We start from the raw sequence: 11316 nt of genomic DNA, 5'->3' as shown, positions 1-11316 counted from the left end.
TGAAAGAAATAAATATAGTCGCTATCAAAATTTGCCCATGTTCGAGTGCGCTTCTTGCGATTCCATTTAGTCGTTTTGTTGTTGCAACGCACTTTATCAATTGTTATTGAATCGAATAATCGATTCTTTTGCTATAAAATATTAGGCACGTACAAGTTTAATACATTCACTGTTTATCTCTTAACCTATCACAAGCTCCAGAAACATATTTTGTACGCTTCACAAGTATTCGATTGTGAATGTTGCATTTCTTTTAATTACAATAAGCCAACTTTTCGATTAGGTTTTTCGCGTCGTTGATTATTTTTCATACTATGGCTACTAAACTTAAACAATTTCAGGCATTTCGTAATGTTTCGGTAAATACGTTACAGGTTATTTTTAATTTATCAAAAACCGCTCTAGCTGATCCATCATCTAAACTCATTTTCGCTACCTGGTATAAACAAGTACCATCGTGCAAAGAAACATTTGACGCCAATCAATTGGAAATTATCGCTTTAGTCGCTGATAAACCGGTTCAATTAGAACTCGAAAATGAAATCGGTTCACAATTTTTATCCAAATTCATTCAAATTGAGGTCGCTTACGAACAATTATTTCCTACATCGACGAACCCGCAATCAATGCAGTTAAATAATGAGTCCTTTTCGAGACCTTTTGTAGATCACCTGCAACGAATATCACTGCCTAAATTTGGTGGAAATATTCGTGATTGGCCGCATTTTAGAGATCTTTTTATTAAACTGGTAGAGGAAAAACCCTACGGTAATATTGAAAAGTACCATTTCTTAGTAGGTTGTTTATCGGGCGAACCTTTAGATATCGTTAAAGCAATTCCAATTTGCGCCGATAATTACCGTATTGCGTTTGATACGTTGTTAGATCGTTACAATAATGAACGGTTACTCGCCACTTTATACTGGAATGAAATTCAGAACATTCCTGCGATGACTTCTGAATCCGCCACTTGTTTAAGAAGCCTGTTAAATAAAATCCGCGAAAATTGTGAGGCTCTCAAGCTGTTAAATTTAGTTGATACTTGGGACTTTGTATTATTTAACATTGTTGTTAGTAAACTAGATCCCTCTACCCGTAAGGAAATCGAAATTAAATTGGATAAGAAGAAAATTCCTACATTTTCAGAGATTGAACATTTATTAAATGAACATTGCTTATCGCTAGAAGCATTAGTTGCATCGCTTTCTTCGGAAAAACCCGCCTCGTTTGATAAATCCGCCTCATATAGCAAAGTTGTCCCACAGGTCGGCAAATTTAATAAATCCCCTTCGACTTCGTCTAGTGGTAATTTCAGGCAACCTTTTGCAAAAACCACACTGGTCACTACCGCTTCGAACTCTCGTCATGCGTGCATTTTATGTGCGCAGTCACATGCCTTGTTTGCTTGTCCTGTTTTCAAAGACAAGCAACCCCATGAGCGTTTTGAAATTGCCAAGAACAATCGCGTTTGTATTAATTGTTTGTCACCTGGACACGCTGTTTCCAAATGCTCGTCGGAAAGGAATTGTCGATCTTGCAGCTCTCGACATCACAGTTTGTTGCACTTTCCACCGCGCCTTTCTAGTCCAATCGCTCAAACCGCTACCTCTTCGCCGCAAAGCTCTGACCAGGTAACATCTTGCGCCAGTAGTTGTTCGACATCTTATTCGACTCGGCCCCCGGTACTTCTGGGTACAATTGTCTTAAAAATTAGAGATTGTTTTGGAAATTATCATACCGCAAGAGCCCTATTAGATACAGGAAGTCAAACTTCATACATAACCACTTGTTTAGTAAATAGACTTAAATTACCTAAGCAAGCAAATGCCATTCCCATTTCCGGTCTGGGAAATATCGCTATGAATTCTTCGTCGACAGTCACTTCGGAAATTCGTCCAATTGACTCCATGTCCCCAACCTTCGAATTTGAATTCTTTCTTTTAGACAAAATTTGTGGCAATTTACCTAATCAATCGCTCAATTCGGACATTTGCCTTCCTCGTGGAATTAGATTAGCCGATAGTTTGTGGTATCAATCTCGTCCCGTTCAACTTCTTTTAGGTGCTGATGTTTACCCATTTATAACCCGTACCAGTGTAGATAGCGCTCCCCGCACACGAGATTATCCCTTCTTATTAGGTACTGTATTCGGTCAAGTAATTTTAGGCCCAGTTAAACTTGGCCATCCTCAACAGGTCGTCCAATCGTTGCTTTCGGTCTCAGAACCGCCGCTAGAGCAAATTGTCGAACAATTTTGGGACATCGAAGAAATTCATTCCAAACCACTAGTCAATGCCGAAGAGGAATTCGCTGAATCCTTTTTCAGAAAATCATTGTTTCGAGACGTCTCGGGCCGTTTTGGTGTTGCACTTCCTTTCAAGGTTGCTAATCCCACTTTTGACGGTTCGATGGGCATTGCAGATCGTCGCCTTCGGTCCCTAGAGAATCGCCTCGCTTCACAACCGCAATTGAAAGCTCTTTATTTAGACTTTATGCGAGAATATTTAGATGCTGGTCACATGACACTATTGAGTACTAACCCGTGTGGTAATGATTGCTATTACATCTCTCATCATGGTGTTTTTAAACACGGAGAGGAAAATACCAAAATACGTGTAGTGTTTGACGCTTCGGCCAAAGCTTCAAACCAGCAATCACTTAATGATACTTTGCTAGTTGGTCCTAAGCTGCAAAAGGATATTGTGCAATTATTGCTACAGTTTCGAACGCATCCCTTTGTTTTTACTTGCGACGTTCGTCAAATGTACCGCCAAATCCTCATTCGTTTTGAGGATCGCAAGTACCAACTCATTCGTTGGAGATTTTCCCCTGAAGATCCAATCGCCACATACCAATTGAACACCATTACTTATGGTGTATCTTCTGCCCCTTACCTAGCTATCCGTACTCTCTTGGAATTAGCCGATATTGGTGCAGATCAGTTTCCTCTCGCAGTCAATGCCATTCGCAGTAGCCTTTACGTAGATGATTTAATTTGCGGAACTTCATCTCTTGAAGAAGCTAGAAAATTTGTCGCTCAACTCGTAGATTTGTTTGCCTTAGGCTGTTTCGAGCTTCGCAAATGGGCATCCAACTGCGTGGACGTTCTGGATTCTATTCCAGTTGAATTCAGGCAGGTTCAAGCACGTTCTTTTGATATCGACCCCTCCAGTGCGATTAAAATTCTTGGCCTTCAGTGGCATTCGTCTTCCGATACTTTTGCTTTCATTGTAAGTCCTCGTGACATGCCTTGTTCAAAACGTTCAATCTTATCACAAATCGCGCGGATCTATGATCCCCTTGGGTTTCTCACCCCAGTTAGTTTTTTTGCTAAATGTCTCATTCAGAAACTATGGTTGTTAGGTCTGGGTTGGGATGTTGAACCGCCTCACGAAATTGTTAGCTCTTGGAATCAGTTTAAGTCGGGACTTCATGAACTTTCGTCATTACAATTGCCTCGCAATTTACTCCCTCGTTATTTCTCTTCATGTGCATTACATGGCTTCTGTGATGCTTCTGAAAAGGGTTATGCCGCTGTCGTTTACTTTTGTTTTTCGCTTCAAGATGGAACCGCTACTACTAAATTCGTAATCTCTAAATCCAAGGTTGCTCCTGTTAAACAGTTATCAATACCTCGTCTGGAACTTTGCGGAGCTGTGTTATTGGCAAAGTTAATCAAATTCGTTTTAGAATCCTTTAGTGAGCTGGTTATCATAGATAATGTTATTGCCTGGACGGACTCAACCATTGTCCTCACGTGGATTCGTTCATTACCGCGGCAATGGAAGGTCTTTGTTAGCAATAGGGTGGCTTATATTCATGAGCGCGTGGCTCCTGGATGTTGGCGCCATATCCCTTCTCAAAAAAATCCTGCCGACTACGCGTCGCGCGGTTTACTCCCCAATCAGATATTATCTCAAACGCTTTGGTGGTCTGGTCCTGCTTTTCTGAATTTATCTCATAATTCGTGGCCTTCTGAGCCAATCAATAATTGTCCCCCTTTGGAAATGAAACAAACGTCCGTCATTACATGCGTTGCTCATACTACCAGTCTTGTCGATCCAGAGCACTTTGTTTTAGTGTTACTGGATGTGTCTTCGTTACCTAAGATAAAAAGCATTGTGGCCTATATCTTACGTTTTGTACACAACATGAGGAATCCCCGTGATACGCGCTTAGGTTCCCTGTCCGCTCAAGAATCCCACAATGCGTTATTATTTATGGTTAGAATTGTTCAAGAAAACTTATTTTCGGATCTTTTCACGAAGCTTCGTTCGCATAAAGCACTACCTAGATGGTTTGCCAAACTATCCCCTTTGGTGGGCGGAGACCATATTATTCGGGTAGGTGGTCGATTAGAAAATTCCTCGTTGCCATTTGAATCAAAACACCCCGCTTTGTTACCTCGCTCACATCGCCTTACTGAACTTTTGATTCGCCATGTTCATGAAATAAACCACCATACTGGTGTCAATGCAACCATGTACTTGATACAACAGAATTTTTGGATATTATCGGCCCGACGTTCTATTCGTGGTTACTTAGCTAAATGCAACCGTTGTTTTCGAGTTAATCCCACCGCTTATTCTCCTCCTACAGGAAACTTGCCATCCCTAAGAATAAGTAAAATAAAACCTTTTAGTGTTGTTGGTTGTGACTTTGCGGGACCCTTTAACATCTCTGCAGCTAGAATCCGTGGAACCAAAGTGGTCAAAGCTTATCTTTGTCTTTTCGTTTGTTTCGCCACCAAGGCGATTCATCTAGAAATGGCGTCTTCCCTATCTACCGACGCTTTTATTGCTGCACTTAGGCGTTTTATTGCACGCCGAGGACGGTGCGTTCAAATATTTAGCGACTGTGGGACTAATTTCGTCGGTGCTCACAGAGAATTTAATCGATTAATGAAACACTCGGTCGATTCACAAGCAATCTCTTGGTCATTTAACCCTCCTGCTGCTCCCCATTCCGGTGGACTCTGGGAAAGCGGTGTTAAGTCTGTCAAAAAACATTTAATTCGTATTGTTGGAAATCAAATCCTTACGTTAGAAGAGATGAATACTGTTATCGCGGAAATAGAAGCCATTTTGAACTCGAGGCCACTTTGTCCTATCAGTACAGACCCCAACGATCTTAGTAGCTTAACCCCGGGTCACTTTTTAACATTAGAACCATTATCAGCCCCACCGGATCCAGATTTATCTCATTTATCGGTTTCGCGTCTCACTCGTTGGCAATTATTGCAGCAACTGCAACAATCGTTTTGGTCGCGATGGAACAATGAGTATTTGCATACTTTATTTCAAAAGAGTCATTGGGCCAAAGATAAAAAACTTGTACCGGCTGATATTGGCGTCTTAGTTTTGCTGAAAGATGATACCACGCCCCCTCTACAGTGGCGGCTTGGTCGCATCGAAAGACTGTTTCCGGGGAGTGATGGAATTGCTAGAGTAGCATGCGTTCATACTACTCGCGGTAGTTTCAAACGTCCCTTAGTTAAATTGTGCGCACTGCCGACACAATAAATATGTTAATATACTTAATTAATTTCATAATATTTGTTGCATGTTTGTTTAATTTTATTTTTTTTGTTAAATTCCCGTAGAGTGAATTTGGTGGGCGGTATGTTGCATACATAAATAACGTACGTTGTCCTCCCTTTAAAAATTTCCTTGTATTGTTATTGCTCCTCATAATTTTGATTTTCCCTGCCGTGTTGTCCGTCCTTGTACTTAGTGCGCACGCAAAAATGTTGGTGGAAGGAACAAACAAGTGGGAATCTTGCTGTTTGCGATGACATAATACTACGACTGTCGTGTGCCGGGCCGAAAGAAAAGTTGGTGAAAACTCTACTCGACCATTCGTTCTGCTCAATAAGCGGCGTAAGTACTCCCTATTTTTTAACGCTCCCAAATATCCAGTACGTTATATAGCTCTATTCTCCGCCGCTAAATTGATTCAAACTGCATTTTAATATTACAGTTTTTTTTTGGTCTTAAATTCATTTAACTTCTGATCATAAAAAAAGAATTAGGAAGTTCGGTAATTCTAAATTCTCTGCCAAAACTTGAAGTCTGATATCGATCTCATATTTTTCCGATATCGGGGAATGGAGTAATGAATTAAAAACAGTTTAATATTTAATACTTAAAAACTGGTATGCTATCAATAATTTGATTGATTCGTAATTAACCCTCCCAGTTAAGTTTTATTACAATACCCCTAACGTAGTAACCTTGTTGGCTAAATGAAAAATCCCCCTAGGTCAAGGTTAATGTTCTTGGTATGTGAAGTGCAAAAATGGACAATGGCTCTCAACATGTAGATAAAGTTGACTTTCGTTCCGTCTAGATTGAAAAGGGTTCCCTACGGGATTGAAAACTGCTTCAGTCTATTTGATGTCAAGGTGCTTTTGGTTGATCATCTAAGTATTAATTATTTAGATGACGTAAAACAATGTCTGTTTCGCAGTATTCTATTATTTAGTTAGTGAGATTGTAAAGTGAAGTGAATTTGCCTTCGTTTAATTTTGTCATAGGGAAAATAACTCGTATGCCGCTCTTCCGAAACACTGCAATAACCCGAAAGTCCACCAATTTCAAGTGCGATACCACGTATTTTTCAATCCGAAATTAACAATACGCGTACCGCAATGCACCCGTGCTTCGTTTTGCTCAGCCACAAAAATATTTCTCTAAACTTTTCACGTTTTAGAAAAAAAGTTTGCTTAGAAGACGACTTACGCGCTATAGCGACTAATGCCTGCCTCTATCACTCTTCTCTTTTTGCTTCACTATTTATGATTGCCGAGTAGAGAAACCGAAACGGGCCCAACGCAAATCTCGAGACCGCGTCCCTACTCAGCGAATCCGAGGGTTCCGATTCATGCATTTTCAGATCGGAAAAGGAACCACTGTCTCTAATACACATATTACTTTGTCCATACAGGAAATGTTTTTAAGGTATACACATGGGCTACATATACTTAAAAAACGGATCGAATGCATGGAATAGGTGACTATAATAGGCAACCAACTCTACACGAATCTGTTTTAAATGATAATCTGCGGCTGCTATGGAAACAGTAACCCGATTATTTAATGTAAAATATGGGTTAGCTATGGTACGTTCACTTGGGGCAAATGTAACAAAATTACCTTGAAATAAGCACATGAGAAGTAGGAATATCAGGGTTCCTGTGTATACTAGCAAAAATAATCAAAAAGTGAAATGTAGTAAAAGTAAACCGGATAGGCGCCACTTAGTCACTTCCAAAAGAGAGGAGAGAATACTTACCAAAAGGGGAAGAAGGCAGACTAAGAGTTCTGGCCTTGAAAAGCTAAAGGAATAAAATACTTGATAGGGGATGTAATTAATGATCTCAAAAATATTACAAATAGGTCTCTGCAATATATAGATCTGCAATGTCAATGTTAGAGAAAATAATAATACCAGAACAATATTCCGCAGAAAACAAAGGAGCTATAATCGTTAAGTGAATATCAAGCAAACGTAAGAATTACGATTCGATTATATCGAAAACCAGTATGTAATCAAACCTTAATCAAGGAGTAGGTAGACGCCAAAAACGGGTCGCTCAGAAGGGCGCGTTCTGCAAATCTGTAACAGGCAACAACACGACAAACAAGTAAAAGGGTTGGTGAATCGCGCTGCATGTAAAATATTGCAAAATAGCAATGTCTAACGTCTGACACTAAGTAGCTAAAGCGGATAACTCAAAAAGAATCAATAATTCGAATTACTTTACACTAGTAAAAGCAAATTCTGATCGAACAATATCAAGTACGAAAGCATAAGCGTGACGTTAAATTCAAGAGAAATATGATGCACAAGTAACTAAACAGCAATATAAATAAACTAGTATGGGCAAATTCTTTGTAGTACAACAAATAATCCTAGGTAACTTCAAAACTAACTCACATATAACAGAGCTAATGTAAAGGACATAACGTAATCAAACAATCAGAAATGAATTTTCGTAGTCAAAAAGTAATCGTAAATAAGATTGGTATCAGCGAAATCAAATCTTCGGTAACCACAAAAATAAGGTACGTATAGTGTCAGGTATATCGGAGCAATTTACAGTAATAATCTCAGTGTATCATGATTCCTCAGGTGAATCTCTGTATATAAAATTTGAAACTTTGAACTGCAAAACGCGCTCCCGTTACCAAGAAAGGCATAATCGGTAAAATCTGACAAACGACAAGCACCCTTATTACTCTCCAAACTCCAGCCCTATAGTTGCAGCTGAAACTTAGTCGCCTACACGACACGCAGTGCCCTCTGCTATTCTTTCACCCCCTCGCGGCTAAATAAGTATAATATACTACAAGGTATCGATAAAAATCTAACGACAATTTAATAAATCGAAAAAGAAAATACGTTGGCAGGCTCTCTACTCGTTATAACTTAGACCTGAAACTGAATTCGAATCCATGGTCGTGAAGAATTATTACATTTATTAAGCTCACGTTACACAATCTACAATTACTGTTTCGACTTTTTCCACCGTACGGATTTTGTACATTTCAACATCTTTATGTATTTGCAAGCGCAAACGAATGCAACAGAAGATTCGGTTACTTGAGAGGGTTTAGTAAATATGTTTTCCATATTATGTTGCCTGCTCATTTTAAATTTAATTATACAATAGCATAAGGCATTTCATGTTCACATTAAGTTATTTGTGTTCATGTATTTGTGGAAAAAAGAGCAATTGTCCTAGAGTAAATTGGGACTGTCTCAGAGTTTGTGCTGGGGATGTCTTATTCGTACAACAAAAAGGCTTCTTATGTATCCAGAACACCCTGAAAATAACTATATTGTTTATAGAATATTCTGTTAATGTTATACTTGCGAGAAGATATGGAAAATATTGTTTTGATTTATTTAATGCGACTAAGGGCCGATTGCACTGACAAATTTTAGCGGAGCATAGCAACCATTGTCTCAATAATCGTTGGCATGGATTTTAAGCTAAGCTCCACTTAAATTTGTCGGTGCAAAAGGCCATAAATTAGTTATGTTAAAATTGATCGGAGATCAATAAATTTTAATTTCCTTTCTCGGACCTGTTGTGGCCATCCAAGTTTGCATCGTTACTATGAGCGCTTTTGGGAAAATGAAAACGGCATCGAATAAACATAAAAATGTAATATTGCAGGCATATTCCTTACCCCGTAGCCATCCATTGACCTATTCCGAGCATATATTTTTAAACGCGTTTCGAAAGAGATATTTGGTTGAATAACTGTGACAATATAACAACGTGCGGGGAGATATTGAGAAAATATGGAAATTCCCTTTTGTTATAGAATTTTCTGGGCGTAAGTAAATCAGAGTTATGTGTGAACATATGAAAGGGTGTACATTGTAGGGGTTTATCTACAAGGAAAATGTTTCTTCTTCCTCACAGCAGAAACATTTTATTTTCTGTTAAAATCGATTGTTTCAGATTTGGCATAGAAAACAAATTGCACCTGGTTTTCGTATTTGTAACATTATACTTCACCTTTAGTTCTCCATTGAATTGGATTTATTTAGTTCGTAGACCGTTTGGTTCAATTGATTTACATACTTCCCTTCATTTCTGTAGGTGTGGGGAAGACCGTCACTTAAACTTTCGATGTGAAATCGATTATATAGTTCGTTACTAAAGAAGGAAATGGTGCGAAAGTTATCTATAAACGAGTGACTCACGTATGCAGTACTAATCTATTTTCTCTAAGTTTGAATCATGCAGTAGATTAGCGGGTTGTTCAGAACCGAATGAATAAAAAAAGTCCTCGACATAATCCCGCCTTAATTTCTTTGGAAATAATTAACGAATTTTCCATGTCTAGTCATTAAGAGAACCATTTTTCTTTAACAACCCAAAGACTCCTGGAACTCATTATGATGCCGAAAATATGTGGAACTTAAATACGCAGAAAAACAATCGCGAGGCTTTAATAACTGAAAACGTCTCTACAAACCTACATTTACCAAAGTTTTGAAATTGCCGAGACTCTCTCCCTAAACAATGCAAAAAATCTCTGGAAGGACTACTTTATAAAAAATCTAAAAAAATAAATCAACTAATTCAACTAATTAGCTTGGGCACTGGTAGGTGTGGGGACACTTTAGCGTGGAAAAATTCTGGGAAAATATTTCGGCAGTTTGGCCAGGTCAAATTTTAGCAAGTGGTGCAATGTCAGATTTTGGAAATTGGCCCGAGGTACTTCGTTTATTGGCTTTGGGATTTGAACCCACGATACCTGAAATAGCAGACTAGCGCGTAATCAGTTGAACTCCTGTGACTTAAACAACTTTATAGTTAAGTAATTGGAGAATTTTATGTGCTATAAATAGACTTCCGGCAATATTGTTGAATGTGCGAAAATATAGTAACGGCTCATACGAGTATTTATTACCTATAGTACCGTACTTTACCTAAAGAGCCAGTTGTATTAACACGAGAATCGAATTAGTTAATATTAGCAAACATGAAGGCGTCCCTATACCCCACTGATTTTCATGTGTAGAGAACACATTTTTTGACAAAAAGTTTCCTTTTCTATTAATGCTAATTGCTATATCTGTAGACCCACAATGACATTAAAAGTGACATAAACTTATTACTTATATGGAGAACCGCAACTTTATCTCATCTAAATGCTCGGGTACATTGGAAACCAATCATGGTAGATAAATGTGGATGTAATGGCGAGAAAGATACATTATTGAAACAGCTAAGACATTGAAAATTATCGAAAGGATAAATGACGGAATATGTTATACAGGGTTATCGAAAGAAGTGGACCCGGAACATTAATAAGTAAGGTTGTAATATAATTTAGTTTATTTCCCAAAAGATAAAGAAAATTGTCTTCATTGAGATCTGCTCCCTCTGACAACTTATATGCGATAAGCGACCTCCGTCCTAGGTTCGCTTAGACACTTACATTCAACGTACCACTCCGTGGTTGTACACTCACCATGGCTGATGGTACAAGCCTGATTGGTCTACAATCGGTTGTGCGTTTGCATGATGGCGCCTGCGCATGTACACACATACAACTTCAACGTCAACCCAATGACGATACCGTAACCACTATTCAAAAGCCAAAGCTTGATATAAAGTCCAAAGGCTGGTTACCGGTCAAAGCCCACCACTCACAGTTCAAAGTTCAAAGGTTGGTTACCGGTCAAAGATCATTACTCACCGTTCAACGTCCAGTCCTCCAGGAAAGTTTACACTTTTCAGCGACCGAATTGTTGAAGGTAGTTTTTAGGATATTAAGCAGCGGATTGTAA

The 11316-nt window shown here is 38.8% G+C and overlaps 1 protein-coding gene across 1 annotated transcript; it reads left to right on the top strand.

The window, feature by feature from the left end:
• The first annotated feature begins 314 nt into the window (after positions 1-314).
• LOC116176128 lies at positions 315-5522 on the top strand. The gene is made up of 2 exons (XM_031494600.1): positions 315-3230; positions 5244-5522. The coding sequence occupies exons 1-2, from the start codon at positions 315-317 to the stop codon at positions 5520-5522; spliced, it is 3195 nt and encodes a 1064-aa protein (XP_031350460.1).
• Positions 5523-11316: the final 5794 nt, after the last annotated feature.

This window comes from Photinus pyralis, unplaced genomic scaffold (genome assembly GCF_008802855.1).
Source record: "Photinus pyralis isolate 1611_PpyrPB1 unplaced genomic scaffold, Ppyr1.3 Ppyr1.4_LG7, whole genome shotgun sequence".
Lineage (NCBI taxonomy): Eukaryota > Metazoa > Arthropoda > Insecta > Coleoptera > Lampyridae > Photinus > Photinus pyralis.
The sequence above is the reverse complement of the archived record's forward strand: the minus strand, read 5'-3'. Positions and strand labels throughout refer to the sequence as shown.